Genomic DNA, 22,861 nt, shown 5'->3' with positions numbered 1-22,861 from the left:
ACGATTCTTGTTTAGTCTTGAAGCTTGGCGATTTTAGAAGATCCCCGTCTATTTTGAGGAACATCTTAAGACCCTTCACAACCACCAGTTGTTATTATCCTTATATTTCTTCAGAGATCGGGTTCAGAGTTGGGGACGACAGTAGATATCATTTTGGAGCGATGAATGGCTTGAAGGTTTAACCCTCAAGTCATCTCTTCTATTTTCTCTTCTTCTCTTTCTTTCCATGTCAGTATATTATCAATCTCAGTTTATCTTCAATCTTAGGGGTTTATTTCTCAAATGGATACATCCATCAATAATGGACCAGTCCTTCAACTTTCCTTTGTATAACAAGTGGATCAACAAATGCTCCATTGAGTCGAAAAGACCAAGGGAGGAAATCTTTTCTAATTTGCAAATAGTTTCAATGATTTTCACTTCCCATGCATTGATATGCTCAACACGCATTTCAATTGCACATACATCACGAAAGAAATGTGAGATCTCAACAATTGCACTCTGTATAGCGTGAGGGACCATATCATGCAAAGCAATTAGGAGCAACTGCTGCAAAAAAATGTGACAATCATTACTTTCATCTCAAAAATTTGCCTTCCAGCTCATTCACAAAGTTTGCTATGTTAAAGGTGAAACCATCTAGTAATCCTAACTGTTTCACCCAAGCACACACAACTTTTTGTTTCTAATTCATCAAAGTGTATGAGGCTTTCAATTTAAAAAGTTTACTGTTACTTTCAATTAAGTTCAATTCTAAATGCCTGCAACACATCTCTAAATCATGACGAGCCTTGATATTGTCTTTCATCTTCCTTGGAACATCCATCATTGTGTTGAATATATTTTCAAATACGTTACGTTCAATATGCATCACATCCAAGTTGTGACAAAGGAGATTTGTCTACCAATACGATAACTTCCAAAAAATATATATTTTTTTAGTCCAATTATGGATTTCACTAAAACCTGATAACTTCTGGTTGCCCACTTTTGTACCACACTTGATATTTAGAATTGACTCTAATCGTTCCAAGATGTACACACCAAATAACAATAGAATTGGAGGGTCCCGTTCAACACATTTCTTAAATTTATCTTTAATGGTCCTTAGGAGTGCTACTCGTAGAATAAAATTTTGATGAGTAAAGGCATCATATGTGACCATCCTTTCATCTCACAGAACTTTTAACTCATCTATTAAAGGTCGGAGGACCACATCAATGTTCTGTTAGAGACTTGTCCTTCCTGAGATGACCATACTAAGAAAGATATATGGTTGCTTCATACATATCTATAGAAGTAAGTTACTAACAGTGACCATTACAAGTCAAACAAAATATAGCTTCTGTAGGTTAGAATGGACTAAAACCATCTGAACATAAACTAAGTCTGACACTACAAGGCTTAATGGCAAAAGATTAATGGATGCCATTAAAATGTTGCCATGCCTCACCACCAACAGAATGTCTTAGCACTTCATCATTAGATTGGTGTGTGGCATGCCATCTCATGTGTTCTATAATTTTCCCTGACATATATAACCTTTGCAATCTCAATGTCAATGAAAGTATCGCAAAATCTTAAAAGAAATTTTTTTCTCCTTTTCTCCCCTTGACTTATCCAATTTATATAGAGGATGACTATAAGCTGAACTGTTTGCTTTACTAGCTTTAAAATTATTATAGTTTTGAAATGACAAAAGTGATTAAAATTGCTTGAATGATCTTTGAACTTGTTTAAGTGATCCTTGAACTTGTTTGAATGATTTTTGAAATTGTAAATAAGTTTTTGAACTTTTTTGAATAGTTTTTAAATTTTTTTAAATAAATTTTGAAGTACCTAAGTGTTTCTATGTGAAAAGTTTCAAAATTATTTGAATGAATTTGAAATTGCTTTAATGATTTTTGAACTTGTTTGAACAAGTTTTCTAAACTTGTTTAAATTAGTTTGAAACCTCCCTTGCATTTGATTCTGAAATGTCAAAGTATTTGAGATCAAATTGGGTTCAAAAAGAAGAATTTTCTATGTTTTAATTTATAACTATCAATACTTTGGTCAACAGTATCAATACATTTTAAATAGAATGGTTTTGCCCCAAAATGTATAGATACATTCTAAAATGTACCAATACACTTTGAAATGTATCAATACATATATATATATATATATATATCAAAATATATTGATATATTTGGTCCAAAACTAGTCGTTACACTCGAAAATCAAAAGAAAAATGACTATTTTCTTCACCAAACCTTCTCCAATAGCTCCAAAACTTCTTTAACTATAAAAAGGACTTCTCCAACACATTTACAAAGTTAAAATAGTGGATAAATACATTATTTGATCAAGAATCAAATTATATAAATAAAAAGAAGAAAAAAGGAAAGAAATCGAGCTAGAGCACGCAATTCACATTCATCCACCAAGTTTTTAAGCTTTAATGTGCTATAATTCCTTTGTGTCTTCATTTCTATCTTTTGCAATCATTTTTGTACTCATCATATTCTTCCTACATTGTACTTACTTAGCGAAACCCACCATTTAGAGGTATCTTTACTGTTTAAAATTGTAAGAGAGAAAAAAGTTGTCTTAACCTTTAAAAGGCATTATGAAGGTTGTGCTCGATCCATAAAAGACATTATATTGAGAGGTTGTGCTTGATCTTTGAAAAGCATTGTAAAGGTTATGCTTGAGCCTTAAAAAGTATTTTCACAGTGGATTTGAAATTCCTTAGTGAGCTAAGAGAAAAGACATAAGTAAGGAACCGAACCTCTATAAAAATATTGTCTTCTCTTTTTATTTTTCACTCCTTGAATTTATGCATTTATATTAAAGTGAAAACAAATTTAAGAAACTTCTTTTCAAACTTGCTTTCATAAAAAGTTTAAATTTGTTGAAAAGAATTTTTAAAAATCAAATTTACTCCCCTATTGAATATTTTTCTCATTATCATAGAGTTAACAATTCTAACATGGATAATAAGGCAATTCGGAATATTTTTTATAAAACAACACACAATTATTCTTACATGCATAAATTTTCATATAGTTGAGCCCAAGTTCTTTCAGCTGTGTCTTCATTCTATGCAATTTCGTCGAAAATGCTTCATCAAATGGCAACATCTCATTCACTAGCTACATCAGACAATTAAAGTATGCCTCACTCATGTTAAATTTTGACTTCACATTTAGTATTTGGGACATATGTAATAGATTTTTGTGCTTCTCATATCTGATCCACAAAGCTGCATCGGCATCATCTAACAACAAAAGAAGGATGCAACTTTCGAATTTGGATCTTTAAGAAAAACTTATTCATGTCGGGTCTCATTATTAAACTATAACTCTGGTCGTAAAACATCCATAACCATTTCAACATATGGATTTTCTACTCTGGGTTCATTAACAACTTCGTTCTGTTAACCAACAAAATGTCCCGATGATTGGCTGGCATGGAATGATTAGCCATGTGCATCCCATGTTGTGTATGCTAGGTAAACACTTTATGAAATAGGTACTTCTGAATCATATCAGCAATCAAAAACTTGTTATTTATGCATCTAGAGTAAGGACATCTGATCTTATTCTCAGTCATGTATCTTGGTTGACTTAATGCAAATGAAATAAATTCATCTATGCTATTCACAGATTCTGTCCTCAAAAATCCAATTAAATCAATTTAAGAATACATTCAACTTCTATCTCGTTCCATTTTGAAAAAAAAAATATTATAACAAACATATGATGTTGTTTGTTATAAGATGTTAACATATACATCGATCAAAAACAAAAACCAACTAAACACTAGAATAATTTAAATAAAAACTAATATTATAGAATTAATTACTAATTTAATTAATTCCTTAATTACTTATAACAACCTAACACTTAATTAACTAAATTATTTAATTATGGCACTAAAGACCTTAATTTATTAAAATATTTATAGTGATTAAATAATATTACTAATTTACTTTATTGCATAACTGCTAAAACTTTTTTTCATTTCATTAGTTTAATTATTTAATTAATTTAATAAAACCTTAATTAATGTAAACACTTTTAAATTGTACTAAATTTACTAATACATTTTGAATTGATTATTTATTATCATTTGATTTGTTAAATTACTAATTTAATTAATTGATTAATTACTAATACATGATTCTCCAAAATTAGTTAAATGTTGTAATTAATTCCCTAAACTCCTTAATTAATTTAAATAAGAAAATAATATTTTATGATATTACTAATTTAATTAATTCTTTAAGCACTTATAACACTCTAACACTTAACTAACTAAATTATTTAATTACCCCACTAAAAATGTTAATTTATTAAAATATCTTTAAAATTAAATAATATTACTAATTTAGTTGATAGCTTAACTATTAAAACTTTTTTCAATTGATTAATAAAAGTATTTAATTAATTTAATAAAAATTTAATTAATGTAAATGTTTATAAATTTTACTAAATTTACTGATACATTTTGAATTGATTAATTACTATCATTTGATTTGTTCAATCACTAATTTAATTAATTGATTAATTTATTAATAACTAATAAATGATTCTTCATAATTAGTTAAATTTTGTAAATATAACCCTAAACACTTAATTAATTTAAATAAAAAAGTAATATTATATAATATTACTCATTTAATTTAATGCTTATTTACTTATAATACATTATATTACATAATTAATTTAATTATTTAATTAACTCATGAGCATTTTAATTAATTTAAATTTTTTTAATAAAATAATGTTACTAATTTAGTTAATTGCTTATATTCTAGAACAATTTTCCATTTCCTTAAGTCCATTTGATTACTAAAATTTAATTTCATTAACTTAAATATTTGTTTAATTTCTAAACTTTCCTTAATTAATTACTAGATTACAAAAGTTTTGCTTATTTACTAAAAATTAGTAATTTTGCTTGATTACTAAACTTTGGTTCAAACAGTCAACATTTTAATTCAACCAGCAAGCAAGCAAATTTTGCTTGATTAAAATTCAACCAGCAAACAGCAACAAATCCCAAATATTTTCAACATAAATTTAAAATATTTTTCCAAAGTACAACAACATAAACTAAACCAACAAAATATAGCAAAATGTTTTCTCAAAATCATGCCAGTAACAAATCATGCCAACAATAAATTAAACCCAATATACAAACCCTAAATTCAAACCCTAAGCTAACAAAATGCTAGTAACAAATCAACAACCAATATACCTTGAAGCAACAAATCAGCAATAATGCCAGCAACATTCAAACAAATAATCATGGTTATATTAATTCATAAATAATTCTTAAAATCCCAAAGCAAACAGCAAAATTCAAGCAAGCTAAATCAAAAAAATTTCAACCCTTAAAAACTGAAACCATACTAGGTTGGGTATGAGTGAAATGAACGGAAGAAAGGAGAAGATGAATGCCAACCGGATAGGAGGTTCAACGACAGTCGGGGGTGGCCGCACGAGCAGGAAACAAGTGAGGAAGTGGGAAAAAGGGGTAGTTAGGGTGTGTGGCGGACGACATGGGTCAGGGAATGGTGCACCCAGATGGAGAGAATGGTCGACAAATGGTCGGATCAAGGCGGAGTTGAGGAGATAGAGAGCAGAAAAGAAAGGAGAGAAAAAGGGGAAATAAACGAAAAATCCCGTGTGGGGATTTTTACTTTCATTATCAATGAAACTTTTCATCGGTAAATAAAAAAAAGATAAATTAGAGGAAAAATCTAGTGTGTGTATTTTTATTTTAAATATTGATTGAAGATTTCATCAGTAATTAAAATCAAAATAAATAACGAAAAAATTCTACATTCATATTTTAAGATTTATTATCGACTAAATCATTGACGAAATATTTCGTCGTTAATTAAAAAATAAATATCGATGAAAATTTCATCAGCAAGTTCGTTGGTAAGCTGACTTGAGTCTTATCACATTACCGACCAAGTAGTTCATTGGTAATACGATCAACAAGTTTCATTAGTAACCAATTACCAACGGACAAGTTCTGTTGATAAATTTCATGTTATCTTACTATTCATGTATGCAATTATATTTCTAATGAAATTCATACAGTCAATATTTTCCGTTGATATTTCTCACAATCTTGTTTCATAAGTAATCCATTGATAATTGTAGATGGAATGTATTCTATTGATAAAGCTAGTTTTTTTTATGTGAATGTCACTTATCATTTTATATCTATGTAGCACTAATATGATATTAATGTGAAAAATGAAAATGTCACATGATCATATCATCATGCCGAATTAATATGATACATCGCCATTAATTATAATATATTAATATATCACATCAACATTATATAATATAAAATAACAAGTGATATTTTACTAACAACAGTTAACCAATTATAAGTTATGAAAATTTATTTAACTTAAAATAAAAGTATAAAAAATTAATTGAATATTATACAAAAATAAAAATTTATTTTAATTTTTTTAATAGCTTAAATTTTTTTTAAAATATTATACAAAAAATAATTTTTTTTATAGATAATTGATTAATGCGGTAAGCAAGATTGTTCAGCCTTTTTATCGTTATTCCATTAAACTTTTGGATAAAACGTTGAAAGTAATAAGTTTCCAATGAGACAAAATTTGTATTAAACATAAATTTAGCATATAACGCGAATATTGAGAAACACACTGTCAGCTGGTTGCAGAGGAGTGGAGTGGGCATAGTATTGCCCAAGTAACGGTGTGGAATCTTCGTTGAGCATTCGTTTAATGCACATTTCAATACATCGCAAGGTTTAATGTCAATTCAGTCTGTTACTCATACGGCGCTTTCAACTAGGACAACTTTTGACACTTCAATCCGATTCCTTGTCAGTTTGATCGGTGCTATCTTGGAATTAACGCAGGTAATCGCAATGACTTGACGAGTTGACCCACCCGCCCCACACGCTTACACTACCCAAAGCACTTAAAATAGTCCTTGTTGAAACTTCAAGAAATCGACTGGTGCAGTTAAAGTAAAGGATCATCAACCAAGGAAGGTTACTTTCTATCCATCGAATCTCACTTCTGGTACAAGAGGGCATGTCTGAATATGGGATTTGAAGTTATGTGAAATGAATTACTTTGAATTTTGTGGGAAAAAATTGAAAGAAATTGGGATCATAAACTTTAAATAAATATGTTCGAATAAAAATTTGGATTAAATGATCAATTAGATTAATAATTTTAAATTTATTTATTTAAAATTATGTTTGCAATCAATTGATATTTTGGATTCCAAAAAAATGTAAAGCCAAAATCACACTAAAGATGAATTGACATGTCAAACTTGTTCAAAAGTCAACTTAACCAAAGACCTTACATCTCCTCTGAATGCAATACAGATCAAAACAGTTGAGGGAGAGAGAGAGAGAACGGCTGAGAAACGTTACATGTAAATAGTTATTCTGACAAAAGCAAATTAAGTTGAGGATTATCAACACTTGGACTGACCATGGTGGCTGTGGCCAAATTCAATCTTGCATGAGCAGCACAAACCAAAGGATTTGCCTTTCTTTGCCACATAATAAACGATTACCAGCACCAGAATGGCAATTAATATTCCGGCCACGATCCAAATAATGGTTATAGAAGAAACGTCATCGCCATCACCACCGCCCCCCTTGTTATCACCAAACCACAGGTTGGGATCACTGCCATCGGGATATTGACTTGACATATTTCTTTCCGGAGAAACTATATAGGGAAATAGAGGAAGAGAAAAGGAAGAAAAAATATTTTTGATGTAGTTAGGAGACTAAGGCAGTGACTGGCCACAGCAATGGTGTTTTTTATATGAGTTGCATCCGCCAGCAATGGACGTGTTGATTGGATTATTGGAGTAATAAAGACATTGTAAGATAATATCTATTTTTGTCTGTAGTATGAACCATTAGTTGAGATTTCTCATCAAAATTTGGTCATAGCATCGGTGGTTGAGAGAGACTAGTATTGATTTATTCTGATCATCGAGGTTTACTTGAAGACTCATTAAATATGTACTTATTGCGTAAAAAAGAATCTTGTTTCCTTCCAAGGAAGGTGCCGTTGCTTACATCCTAGCTAAAAGGACTCATGGAACGATATAATTGAAGATGCCAAGTTGGCTCTGATGGCTACCCCTGACTGGGGCACTCCAGTAGTTATTCAACTTTTAAATTGAGGAATAATATCTCAACTCTTTCCTTCATATATCTAGCAAGTTATTTGATAGTTGATTAATTGTATTTAAAATTACTTGACAATCATATATCGATTTCATTAAGGAATACTACTTTAACCTAATCATTTAAGATGTAAAATTAATTGAAGAATATGATTAACCAAAGCTTGTAAAAAGAATCCCATCTTAGTTTTCAATTTTTGCTCTTTGCTATTTATGTTTTACATAAAGGTCAAAGATTTGGTAAAGGAAAAAAAATTTAAAGGGGGTTGGTTGCCGTAGCTTTCTTTGAAGTAGCACAGCAAGAGGGAAGAGGCAACTGGTGAAGGTAGACTCCTTAATTTAACCTTTGTTCGTCGGACGGAGTCAATGAACAATTGGCAATTGGTGATTACAAAAATGGGTAGAACTCATAACCACTTTTGATGTAAAAAATTAGTAAAACAAGGAAAGAAGCTTTAATTGATCTTCTTTTTAATTAAGGAAATAAAATAAGACAGCTTCAAATACCACGTTTGATATTTTAACCTTAAAATAACAATTCTTAAATAGAATATTGTCCCTTAACCAAATCTTAAGTCAATGCTCTCTCCTTTTTTTTTTATTTTTTTAATTATACAAAAAAAAAAGAAATTCTTTTTAATTCAGTTTTATATACTAGAATAGAAGTGAGGTCTTCAATTACAAACCAAATTTATGCTCTTTGTGCTCCAATTCTCTTGAGTTTATGGAAATTTCTCATAATAATTAGAAAAAAGGAAAATCTCAGATATACTCCCGAAAATACTGGTGATTGAGAGATTTGTAATGGTAACTATTATTTGGAGTTTAAATGATTGAAGTTGATGCATAGCTTGTGATTGCTGTTTCATTTTATGAAGACAATGATGCTTCTTAAAAACACAAGGCAAGCAGCAAGAAGACTAGATAGGGCAATGTTGCTAGTAGTTTTTTTTTTTTTTTGTTTTTTTGAAAGGTGAATTTATTGAGTCACTGCAGCCCACAAGTGCTACTACAAGTCTAAGGTTGTCTACCAAAGACTCTCCATGGCATATCATGGAGACTGCTCAGGCAAAGGAAGCTGCTCAGGAATAAATAGGCAGCGAACGGAGAGATCAGAGTCAAGACAGAGAGCAAGCTCACATTGCCTTAAAAACAGAGTGGCAAGAGGGCACAAAATATAGACCTATACAATAATGTTGCAAGCAGTATTATTTAGAAATAAGTCCACTCCTCTTGTGCTGCCCTATGCATAAGGGCAGGGCATAAATCCCTCTTACCAACAAGAACGCATCTTTCTGTCTAGGAGTAAATCTTTGACCAATGCTGTAGTCGTTACTTTGATCGGGAACATATTCTTGACCTCTAAATGAGCCGTCACTGATGACTCGGAATTGGAAAGCGATTCCTTGGATGCTGTAAAAGAAGGGAATTACGCTTTCACTGTTTTCTGGAGAATGAGGAAGTTGACAGTGACTGTCCAAGAGCTGAAAAAGAGATCTCAATTAATTTTACAAATGGGATAGCCCATCGATCTTGTCAAAAACAATGCTCCACTTTAATGTATCAAGTTATACAATTGAATTTAATAATCAAATTTGTTGTATCTAAAATTGCAAATCAATTCCATATTTTTATCATATTAATCGAAAGTATAATTTTTTATCAAAGTTTGCAAAAGAAAAAACCATGATCCATGAGTGAGTTAAATCAAAATATCTTTTACTCATGAACGAGTTTACTAAAATTTGAAAGAGAATAGTTTGCCTCAACATGGCGGGGGTCACATTCTAGTATATTATTATACAATGATTTTACCATGCAGACTCCTTTTAGGGCTTGTCACATGGTTTTTTGTTATTTTTGAATTTTTGAAGGGTATTTTCGAACTTTCAATTTTTTTTTTCTCCTTTCTTCCTCACCTCGCTTGCCATCTCATTCTTAAACCGGTCAATCTCCAAATTAGTGACGCCCCCATTTCCTTCAACAGTCATCGTCTCATGGCACAACTAACTCATTCTACTGGCTCACTTTGCTAACCCACCATCCCTATTCAAACCTCCTTTCTCTTCCGCCCGCATCGTCATTTTCTATCCTTTTGACTAATTGTACCTTTTGTTCTTTGTTTCTTTTGTTAGCGATATAACGACAAGAAAGCCTCTTCAATACAAAACATGAACTTTCCTAGGGATTAAATTCCTCAAGTTATAAGACTATGTCATGTAAAACAGTTTTATATTTGGAGTTGTGGAATTCTTCTTTTTCCCTTTCCTTTGAATCCATTTTTGTGTTGACACTTTAATTGCTGAGAAAGATTCATTAAGCCCATTGAGAAATCTAAATATCATGTCTTTATGGTATTGATCAGTATACTTCTTGAAACACTCTACATTTCATTTTCCACATTCACAATGTGGCAGGGGACGGTAACTTCTCATCACTTACCAAACTGCCTTCAACTCAATGAAATATGAATCTGCTGATTTGGTTCTTTGGGTTATTTTTCCTAAAGTATACTGCAAATTACACAACCTCGTGTCATCTGGTTGATCATAGTTAAGTTTTAGAGTGTTCCACATCTTAATTGCAGATTCCATGTAAAATATAATAGAGGCTATTAAGGGTCAGATTGAGTCTAAAAGCCAAGCAACTATTAGGCTGTTACAATGAGTCCGTGAAGGGTATAAAAGATCTGTAGCAGCTAGTTTAGGAATAGATCCATTGATGAAACCTATCTTGTTCCTAATTGAAAGAGCTAGTAGAAAAGATCTGTTCCATCCCACATAGTTGTTAGTGGTAAGCTTTGGGTTAATAATGACTGAGCTAGGCAAACAGTTCATTTACAAGGCGTGGTTCGATGATATATACTAAGACGCCTTCAAGGGAATACCTAACCGGAAAGTAACATTCTTTTATACTTGTTTCAAATTATATGTTGTATTTAATTGAAAAAATTGTAGAATTATGTATTGCTTGCATTACCAAATAGCATCCTTATACTGTTAGAGTGAACTAGAGCTTGTCACCTCATCAAAACTTGGATTTATAAGTAAGGTTTTTAAAAATTCTCCTGTTAATGTCGCGAGTTGTTGTTATATACTGATTGTGTATGTAATTATATATCACAGAGTGAATCAAATATAAATCTTTATATATATATACATATTTAAGTGGAAATTATGATTATATTATTGTATTATGTGCTTTTATATTTTTACGATGAAAAAAGGTGTGTCATATCTCCTTTCTAAATCGTAGTACCTGCTGGAAAAATTTGTACACACTCTGCTATACCTTTATTAGGTATAAGCAACTGAAAGTGGTGTCTTTCGTAATATACTATAATGGCCTCTTAGGACCTGCTCGCGCTTACCCATTTTCAGTTGTCTAGTTGATAACTTGTTACTAGTGTTTATTGACTAGTCATTGGTGACATATTACTTGAACTGTTTTGGCGGGCAACCAATGGAAACTTTGAACTGTTTTTGGCATTACAATTGCTGAGGTACATTTACCAATCTATATTAACAATTACTTGGTGCGAGATCACGATCGGTGCTTGTTCAATTTAATTGATAATCATATAACTTGGATGTGCCACCAATATATTTAAGATGTCTGTATGTGTCAACATTCTTTCTAGTTTACTCAATATAATGTGGCTTATATATGCTAGACGAAGAGTTTGTTAAACAAAAACTCTTAATATTATAAGGGCCATCAATAGTTTTTTTGTCTGTGTAACACTTAGAAGTATATAATTATGTATAGCAACCATTATGGCCATGGCTATTTACATCTCTTGCAGACTAATTTACTCAATGGGAAATGTTAAAAGAGTGTCTGTAGGCACTTGTTAAGATGTAAAAGTTTCTCCTGTGTGTCATGCATGTTAAGGTGGGTACTGTGGCAGTGTATGTAACCTAGGCTTTTTTCTCTTTCTATCATATGGTCATTTAATTTTGTGGAGTCCCTAAATTCTTTTATTTCCAACAATTTGTTGAAGCTAATAAGCGTGCCTTCTACTTGGAAATATGTAATGCAGGTGTGAGGATTAAGGGCTGGTTGCAGGGACCGAATAGTTTCTTGTAGTAGCAATTATGAGGATCCCTATGTATTTTGGATGTTTGGCACTGCAGTTGAACAAGAGTTGGTTACAAGTTGATTGATGAAACGTTTAGAAAAGTAATTCAGAAAAGAAAGGCATGTTTAGTTTCTTTGTCCTTGGACTTAATAAACCTTGGCACACTGAAATTTTTCAGTATTTCAGCACTTGATACCAACTACTAATATATATATATAGACTCTGAGCTTGCTATAGTCTATAACTCTTCGATTAGAAAATTTCCATTCTGCCTTCTTATTGCTCCACTAAGCAAAGCCTGCTCATCAATTAGGAAGTCAAGAATAAAAACTGAGATGGAAAACAAGAGGGAAATGAATGCAAACTATTGGAGAGATATACATAATAAGAACATAGAATAATTTTTAGACATATGATAAGAATGCATAATAATATAGTACTATTATTTATATTAAATTAAGCACACAAATTCTTCAGAAATTAAAAGTACTTAACAACAACTATCTTGACAATTTCTATGTAGACCTTTGCCAGATACCCAACAATATACACTAATCCCACAACGACGGATGTTTACAAGGTTGCTGTGTGGTTGGTTTGACAGTAGCTGCTATACTCGAACATGTCGAGGCCACAGCCACTCACTGTGCGTTGGATAGTAATTCTAATGCTATGGCTGGCGAACTTGATTGGGACGTTGTCCATCTCGAGGCTGTTGAGAATCATGCTGCAGTCGCTGGTGCACATGGGTGGTCTGACTTGGTAAATTCAGGCCTTGTTGAGCTGCCGAGGATGGACTCACAGCATGGTGCTGGGCGTTAACGTTAGCAGAAGGTGCACTAAAGCTGATCCTGTTTCCATCAACTGCACCACGCATTTGTCTAGCCAGTAAAAGTTTGTAAAACTGAATCTCCTGTCTGGTTTCATCAGTTTTTGCTGTCAAAAGAACATAGGAATATGTTATTCCATGGGGAAAATGTTGCATGAAAGGCATGTTCTTTACCTGGAATGGTTTCATTAGGACCGAAATGTATCTTGTAAAAAGAAAAGTGATCAGAACGCTTAAGAAAAAAATAAACATCCTGCTTTTATTAGGTATGTATTTCAATCTTCGATCATCACTCTACTCCAATTTGTAACAATTTTTCAATTTCTGTTCAGCCATTAGGATATGTGCATGTGCATGCATACATATCTCTAAATTTATAACCTTAAAATGACCATAACTAATTCATGAAACACACTTCAATAACAGCATCAAGCTATACAAATTAAAGGGGAAAAAATATAATGAATAAGAATACAAAATCTGCTAAAAAATAAATGCAAAAAGAAAATCCTTACACTCTTGCAGGGCAATCATTCGCTTAACGAAGTGGACTCGATCTTTCAGTTTGGAATTTTCATCAATCAAGGCATTATGCTGTGTCTGCCCATTTGTAGAGACAACAACACAAAATATTCAAACTTTTTTAAGGGAAATCACATTAAAATCTGATTAACAGCATTTGGTATAAGTAGATACAATAAAAATAAGAAATTTCTCTTTTCAAATAGAATCAAATTATATTGCTAAATTTTATATTTGATGATTTACCCCCAATAAGGTCAATTGAATTGATGATTGAGCAGCTCGAGATTTCAACTTTTGTAGCTCATGTTGGAGCGTGTATGTATACAGCTTCTTCCTCTCCTTAGCCCTTATAGCTGACCTTCGATTTTTGATAATCCTTTACAGATTCAAAACAGTTATGGGTAAGCATCGAACTGAATTTCACAATAAACTCAAGGGAAGCAAGACTATATATAGTTCATCAATTAGATACTGCTAAGTAATAACAGCACTAGTCCATTAAAATTCAATACCTTGTTGCCCTCTTCGGGTCAGTTTTTGCTAGGTTTTCAAGCTCTTGAGGAGGCATGGCTTTCCTGATTTCAAATGGCTTGGCTATGGAAGCTGGTGCTCGTGCGGGCGGGGTTAAGACAACTGTTCGTAGGGCAACTTGCTTCGTAGCCTTGTCAGCCTGTGCTACTGTCACTGGTGCAGGATTTGATGTCGGTGCAACCGGAGAGCTTTTGGTCGCTGCTGGCGAAGCATCAACATAATCGGTCGTTAAGAGTTTTAAAATGAAGTCGCCGTCCTCATCATCAGACTCCTCCATTTCACCCAAAACTATTGTCGCTTCTGCTGAGTATGAGTCTAAGCCATCATCAAACACCTTATGCAAGTTAGTATCATTACGTGGGGCAATGTTTAGCAACTAGCCGTACGTGCATATTACCTGGTTCGGTAGCAGGGTTAAAAAACACATCCGATTAAATTTTGGTTCTATTTAATATATTTTTAATATTGTTTTTGTTTCGATCTATTTATTCTTGTTAAAAAAAATAATGCTTTTATTTTTTATTAAATATTATAATAAACATAAAACAAATAAATGTATTTAATTCAGTTCAAATTATTCGATTTTTTATTGTGTATAAATTGAATCAAATCGAATCAAATAAATACAATTATTATTAAAAATAAATATGTTAAAATTAAAAAAAATTATGACATGTGTTCTATATATCTATCATGTTATCACAAACTCATCCAATAATAATACGTCAGGGAATTGAGAGAACCAGAACTCACTCGCCATTCATTAGAACTTTTTTTATATTGTTTTTAGTTTATTCATGTGAATTTAAAAATAAAATAAATAGTTTTTATAAAAAACAAAGAACAATATTTTAACTATAATAAAACATAAAATTCAATTCAATTTTAATAATTTCACTTTTCCAAAAAAATTATTAATTTTGATTTTTTTTATTTATAGATCAAAAATCGAATCAAATATATATATTGAATAATAAAATCAAACCTGAAAATTCATAGAAACTAAAAAAAAAAAATTCAATTGAACACTACAGTTCAAATCAGTTTTGATTTTCTTAATTTTATTTTACGACTCTAGATGTGATATAATATAATTGGATAGCTCTATTTATATATTAACTTTTTATTAAAATTGGATCTGAATAGAACCAAACACCATGAATTTTTTATAACATATATACTACTTAATCCGAATATAAAAAAAAAAACTGTATGATATGAATAGTGATTATCTATCCTTCTTATAAAAGATCAACTAACATTCTGCCTCAAAGCAAAAAAAAAAAAGCATCACAACAATTCAAAAAGCCATCATTTGAGTCTATCCATATGAGTTGAGTCTTGTTTCAATTTATCACAAACTGAGTTTTGGCTGATTTACCTGATTGTTGAGATACAGTTTCCAACTTCACTTGAGACTTTGATGATGAGGAGGCAACCTTAGGCTCATAATTCTTTCCCCAGGAAAAAACATTCTTTTCCTCTTTGATTGCCTTCTTTCCCAATGATAAAACCTTTTCTTCCTCTTTGATTGGATTCTTTCCGTTGTCCATCGATCTTTAGAATTTTAAATAATCCTGAGAAGATAAAGAAATATATATAAAAAAAAAAGTATATCTGTTTTTGTGAAATTACTTATAATATTGCAAATTGCAAAGCACACATATGTCTCTGCTCTTTAGAGGAAGGAGAGGGAGGCGGCCATATATTGACAGTAAACAGCGAATGGGGAGAGATGGACAAAAGGCAAATAGGATTGAACAACTTACATGTACAATGTACAATGTACAGCTGAGTTCTTGTGTTTGTGGGTTGTACTTGACACATATACAAAATCATAAATTCCTAAACCTGGATTACATTGCCTCAAAATACAACCATATGGGTTGATAGTACTTATCTTGTGTTTCATTCTTTCAATACCCATTTTAGTAAGCTAATTGATTTAATGGTAAGTTTATACCCCCTATTTAAAGTGTTGGGTTGGATCTCCCTCTTCTCTCAAAATATAAAAGGAAAAAAGTTTGAAGATTTTGGAAAGATTAATGCCACCATTTACTTTTAATTGTGGAATTAATTCTGGCATACAAGGGAGGGAATCCTTTCCGCTACTATTTTGTAGTCGAGACCTTCACCATGTTATTCTTCTAATTATTACATGACAATAAAAAGTTGTAAATGAAAAATTATGTTTTTTTAATGAAAAATTGTGATTATTTAAAAGTCACAACTGAAAGATTATGTCATTTACTATAATTATTGAATTATAAGTGATTTTTCATATAAAAAGTTATGTCTCCTAATATGACATATGAGAATGACTCTAGATCAAAAAATTATGAGATAATTACAAAACATCATTAATCAAATGTTTGGATATAAAAAGTTATTTTTTCTGTATTATAATTCAAAAATTACGTTTTATAGTATGAATAATTATCTTTTTATAATGTAATTATTAAAATAATACTACTTTTATTTAAGAATCATGTCTTGCAATATGCAAAAGTATCTTTTCAAAACATAAAAGTGACTTAATGAAAAGATTATATCAAGACACTTAATAAGAAAAGTATTATATTCTAAATAAAAATTTAAAAAATAAATATAAATACTTTGAGTTCTTATAATTAATGTGATGAAAAGTTAAATACGATTAAAACTACTCGAATTAATCAAATTTAGTCGATTACATTAGCTTTGATTATTCCCTTTAGGTTGGGTTGATTTTGATTATTTATTTGAGATGTTCAATTTTAATTTTTAACATTGAATCAACCGAATGCTCGCTCTTACCGTCAAACAAGCGTCAACAGGGAGGGCGAAATGAAAAAGCCCAATAAGCTAGTGCTGATTTAATGATATCCACATTGTTCCAAAAGAATCATTAAATTAATTATTTAATTTACTAAATTTCGGAGCTGGAGAGAGAATGAATGACTTATTAGGAACTGGCTTCTAGTAAAATACAATAAGTTAATTAAAGAGTGTTTTTCAAGCTAAAGATCCGAAAGCTTAATTTCTCCTCCACATTTTAAACTCCAAAATAAAAGAAACTAAAAGCAAGATGGCAATAACAACCCCGTAGCCAGCATTCCATCCTTTTCCCTCTTCTCCCAAATGAATCCCATAGAAGACATTCGCTATTGCAAATACAATCAAAATTCTCCCCGCACTGTAATGGTACCAATTCCAGAATTTACGCAGCTTGGATTCCTTGCCTGGCCTGGCAAAAAGTGCCATTACCTATAAAACAAAGTCAATAAAACGATCTTATATATACAACCCATACATATATATATATATATATATATATATGCATATGTAAAACCATGGAAATTCTTATATGGTCTTCAAACCTCAATTAAATTATCTACTGTCTCATTTTCAGGTGCTTATAACTTTGTTGCCCTGATTTTTATATTTCACAAAGTACCCATGTCAGAAACATACTTATCTTTGACATTGACTCTGGAGTCCAAAAATTAACTTACAAGCATTGCATAAGTTTATTTCTGTGTTCTAAGATGGTTAAATCCCCACTTTTCTATCATGTTAGGAGCGGATGGTATGATATATCGCATAGACATGATGATAAGTTAGAGACCATAGGACATAAGCATATGTACTTATGGTATATCATAATTAAACTAGCACATGCATATGAGTCAGCTTAGACAAGGAAGGTGCTCTGAAATGCTTCCATAAATGAACAGAGACAAACCTGGAGGCATCCCAGCACAAGAATGAAGATCCCAAGACCTTTGTGGGTGGAGACATCAGCCTTGAGACGATCTTCTAAAACAAATCCACATATTACACCCGATAGCCCGAGGATAAAAGCACAGGACTGAATCACAGCGTGGGAATAAAACCAGATTGGATCCCATTGCTTAAAGTAACGAGCAACTATTGCTCCAATTATCATCAATAGTCCCCAACTAAGCATATTTAGTATTCCATGGCTCTTCCTTAATCTTGTGTGTGGGCTCTTTGCTGTACTTGTACCTGTTGCATTCCATAAATCCAAATAATTCCTCTGAAATTGATTTGTTTTCTGTATTTTATGTCTTGACCTTAATCTTTATTTGAATGCAAGTAAATACATTATGTTGGCAGAGCAATGAACTCCATTCAAGAGAGAAAATTGACAAATTTCTTCAAAGTTTCATGTATGAAAATACATGTGCCTTCACTTAAATGGTATAAATGTCTCTTTCTTAAAATATATATTTATATATTCTGATTAATAAACAATTAAACTAGGAATAAGTCCATAAGGTATGCTTTCATCATGGTCGGCAGAGCATTACATATCCTGCTGTCATCACATCAACTAAGCTGATTTTTTAATAATTGTCTAAAACAGAAAGTGGTTTTGAATTATTTCTATTATTCACCTGTAAAATAATTCAAGCTGGTGGAGACCTTGTCACGGTGTTCGGCCAAGGCATAGCCTGGAGAAGTTGGATACACCCCAATCTGTCCGACGGAATATATCACCCGTGACAGGGGTTGACTGGTATTCAACTGGAAAGCCAAGTATAACCGCGAGGATTGGGAAGTTATGGAGGAAGAATTGTTAACGACCGTCAGGTTCCCTTGGTCAGGCAGCACTAGATTTGATCTCGTGCCCCCAAGAAAATATTGTTTTATTGTTGCAGTGCCATCAGTTGAGATCCACCCCACCATAGCGCTTGATCCCACCATCATTCCATCGCTCGAAAACCCCATCGCAACAAAGGAATTTGTATCAGGCGCGGAGAGAACAAAACTCCATAGGTTCGATGAGGTCTGAACATACTGCACAATGGTTTTACATGCATATAGAATATACAAACATTAATATGCTAATTCTCCCAAATATATGATAACAGTAACAAAAATTTCCTACATATACTGTTTAAGGAAGACTTACTCTGAGGATGAAATCATGGCTGCTCCAGACAGAAAGGCAGTTGAGAGAAGATGTATCAAAGGGCACATCAAGGTTTAGTCTGGAGCTGCAAGAATCTGTCTGTTGTGAATTCACCGGCAGGACTGATAACGCCTGCAGGGCGAAGATGAAGATAATGGAAATGAGAGATAGCTTCATTCTTTTTTTTCCCCCTTCTTCCTCTCTCTTTCTGGTTTATGGAATGATCAGGTCTACATATTGTGTTACAAGCTGGAGCAGTTGACAATGATTAAGTCTTTTAAATTAAATATAGTTGGGAGGAACGTGGTGTCTCAAGCCATTACTGATTATATTGGCGTACAGGGAATGGTTAGGTGAGTAAAAGAGGTATGCTTTTTGCTGATGTAAGAATGTGCAGGTTGCTGTTATCTGATTGGAGAGTGGAGACCATATAATTAATTTAGTCAAAGATGGAAAGAAAGTTTGGTATTTGCAGTTTGTTCACCATCCTTTACAATTTCCTCTCCCATCTCTTTTTCTCTTGTTTTTGAACAGGACACTTAGAATGTAAAGGCCTGATGTCTTCATTTGAGTTGCTTAGCTTTCAATGATGAAATAAATTTAATGCCTAGCATAAAGATGGTAGAGGAAATATTGACTTAAATTTCATCACAACATACACGATTTTGAGTTAAACAATAAGAGATAACACACTTTCATTGCATAAAATCTAATCCTCACTTTTTCAAAATTGGAATCAAAATCTCTTCTAAACCGAACAAATTCTAAAAGCAGAGTAGTTGGCACCCATATGTCCGCTGTTACAGGTGTGCCAGAAAGGTGAGAGAATTTGAGTACAGGGCGGCGCTACATGGAAATGGTCAAAAATTGCTTGCTCACAACTAGAGATAGAAAGAGGAGGAGCAAGTTTTTCCGAAGATAAAAAGAACTTGTTCGTTAAACTAATCGAAAATGCAAGACAGTTTTGTTCTCATTATACTAGTAATTAATAGACACTTTGTAAAGAAATTTCTAAACCATTGGGCAGCAGGATCTAACTTTCTAGATTTTGGAACACTTAAGAGTCTACATCAAACCTTTGATGTATTCGCTGCATGGTCTTGCAAGGTATATCCGTCTTGGACTCTTGTAGACGTTGGCATTCCTTTGCCCAATTTTTTACTCCACTTTATAAGTCCATAGAAAATGTTTTTCATGATGGCTTTTTTATAAAGAACTTTGCATAAATAATATCGAGAGAATAATTTATCAAGTAGTATATTTCCTGAGAATCAAGAAAATTCAAAAACAAATGGATGTGAACATGTATAGTGTAGGACTTGTTCTTTTGGAAGGGGGTTAAAAAAGAATCAATGTATTAAAGAGGGCAACTGAACTAAGGAACAACAAGGATAGTCCCTGACTTCAGCTTTTGTGCTGGGCTCTCTGCAACATGATTTTTTTTTTTTTATGAAAGATTATATTTCATTTACAGCAGGGGAAAGTCCCCTTGACCAAGCTACAAAAGGAGGGTTTGGAGCTTTTATACCCCAGTGCTCAACATAAAAGCTATAAACTGATAGAAATATAGTATTTTATCTATAGTTTTTTTTTTTATATCTTTAATGCACATAATATTGATTTGTTAATTTGTAAGGTAGTGATTTGGCATCACATATAAAAACAGGGTTTGTATATGTTTTCAATAGTGTAAATAATACACAAAAAGACGATTCAGCTCTTCCTTTCCAAATATTCCCTCCATTCTTCAACTTCTTTCTTTTTGCATTAAATTTCACATGGTATCATAGCCCTGCTTGATCCATGGAGCTTTTTTATTTTTCTTCCAGTATTTTTGTCACCCCTTTTCAGATCATCAAACTTTTCTTCACTGCTTTCTTAGACTTTTTTTTCTTTTATTTTCCTCTTATGATCTTTGTTTTCTAGTTCTTCTCCTGTTCTTTCATGGCTGGAACTACATGTTTGAAAACTCTTGTTCCCCTTTATGAGGACCCTCAATCTCCTTACTTCCTTCATCATTCAGATCACCATGGGTCAATGGTTATCAATCCCAAACTTACCTCTATTAACTATGTCTCTTTGAGTCATCAATTTATGTTAATCCTCTCCATTCGGAATAAGACTGGGTTTGTGGATGGAACCATTAAAGAGCTTAAAAATACTAATGAGATTTACATTTCTTGGCTATGTTGCAACAATTTGATCATTGCCTGGCTGATCGAATTGATTTCTCCACTGATTGCCTCCACCACTTTTTACATGCACTCAACACGCCAGATCTGGAAAAACTCTTGAAAAGAGGTTCTCTTAGCCCTATGATGCTTGGATCTGTCATTTTCAATTTACTCTATCCAATCTAAATCCAGGTATGAGAGATTGGTGTTTATGTTATTGACGTAAATGCAACAATGGAAGAACTAAGAATTTTTATACCTTTGCCCAATTGTGACTGTGGTTTTTGCAACCAAAAGTGTTTTTAAAAATATATCAATCAGTATAAGAAAGATATGGTGTTTAAATTTGTCAATGGTCTTAATAAATCCTTTGCTGCTCCGAGGTCTCAGTTATTGTTAATGAAACCTTTCCCCACTTTAGACGAGGATTATAACCTTGTTCTAAGGGAGAAAAGTCAACGATCAATATCTGTCAATCAAGTGTTTCATGAAGCCTCTGCTATGACCATTATTATTGATGGAAGAAGAAAGGAAAAACCTAATGTCATTTCTAGTCATTGTGGTAAATCTGGACACATAAAGGAAAAATATTATAAACTGGTAAGTTTTCCCTTTGATTTAAAATTTACAAAAGGCAAGGAAAATCTCAAAACTCCTAAAGCTGCTTTTGTGTTAATAACTCTATAGTGAGTATGGAAATAGATCAGGGTAAAGATATTACAGACTCTTTGTCTAACATTTTCTTTACAAAGAATCAAATTCAGAGGTTCATGGTATTACTCAATGATCAAGGAACAAATTTGCTTAATAACCCACCCTCACTTTGGGACAGATTTTCCTCAGCATACTCCTTCCATTTTGAACTCTACTATGGCAGGTATGATTTTAATCGCAAACTTTTCATCCTTTCAACATTTACCTTCTGCTAAACTTACTGTAAATTTTAATCATCATACCTGGATTGTTGGTTCCGATGCAACAGATCATATAGCGTGTTCTTTAATGTCATTCATATCATCTAAACCTATTCAAAACATATATGTTGAAATGCCAAATGATATTAAAGCCACAGTGACTCATATAGGAACTATTAAGATATCATCACTTATCATTCTGCATAATGTGTTATGTATGCTTGAATTTAGATTCAAATTAATTTCAGTGAGTGGTTTTACAAAGTCCAAAACAAATCATTTGACATTTATTGATAATGGTTGTGTAATTCAAGACATAAGTACTTTGAGAATGACTAGTCTTGCTAAGGTACAAGCAGGCCTATATATATTACAAATCAAGTTTCCTGTAACTCAAGTTGAGAGTTATGCCTTTACAGATTCTGTTTTCAAATCACTTATTCAGAATATTTCTAAATATGTATCCAAGAATTTAGTTCTTAATAGTTTAAATGTTTTTAATGTCAATTGTGATAAAATTTCTAGAAATTTTGATGTTTGGCATTTTCGTTTAGGACATCCTTCTTCAAACAAATTATCTGTTATTCAACAGTTTTTTTTCTGATGTAAGTACTTCCAATGACACAATTTATGAAATTTGTTCACTCGCTAAACAAAGGAGACTTAACTTTCCTTT

The 22,861-nt window shown here is 32.1% G+C and overlaps 2 protein-coding genes across 2 annotated transcripts; both read right to left on the bottom strand.

Moving 5' to 3' along the window:
• Positions 1-12,863: 12,863 nt before the first annotated feature.
• On the bottom strand, positions 12,864-15,747 carry LOC110409839 (uncharacterized). Its single transcript, XM_021419321.1, has 5 exons — positions 15,561-15,747; positions 14,161-14,494; positions 13,892-14,024; positions 13,639-13,723; positions 12,864-13,230 (listed from the first exon to the last, which is right to left on the bottom strand). Exons 1-5 carry the CDS (start codon positions 15,730-15,732, stop codon positions 12,965-12,967), a joined length of 990 nt encoding a protein of 329 aa, XP_021274996.1. The 5' UTR covers positions 15,733-15,747; the 3' UTR covers positions 12,864-12,964.
• A 1,408-nt stretch (positions 15,748-17,155) lies between these two features.
• Positions 17,156-19,403, bottom strand: LOC110409326 (Cytochrome b561/ferric reductase transmembrane with DOMON related domain-containing protein). The gene is made up of 4 exons (XM_021418632.1): positions 19,098-19,403; positions 18,580-18,982; positions 17,904-18,187; positions 17,156-17,425 (listed from the first exon to the last, which is right to left on the bottom strand). The coding sequence occupies exons 1-4, from the start codon at positions 19,272-19,274 to the stop codon at positions 17,195-17,197; spliced, it is 1,095 nt and encodes a 364-aa protein (XP_021274307.1). The 5' UTR covers positions 19,275-19,403; the 3' UTR covers positions 17,156-17,194.
• Positions 19,404-22,861: the final 3,458 nt, after the last annotated feature.

This window comes from Theobroma umbraticum, unplaced genomic scaffold, assembly GCF_002168275.2.
Source record: "Theobroma umbraticum cultivar Fairchild unplaced genomic scaffold, ASM216827v3 scaffold_44.0, whole genome shotgun sequence".
Lineage (NCBI taxonomy): Eukaryota > Viridiplantae > Streptophyta > Magnoliopsida > Malvales > Malvaceae > Theobroma > Theobroma umbraticum.
This window is presented reverse-complemented; position numbering and strand designations above follow the sequence as displayed.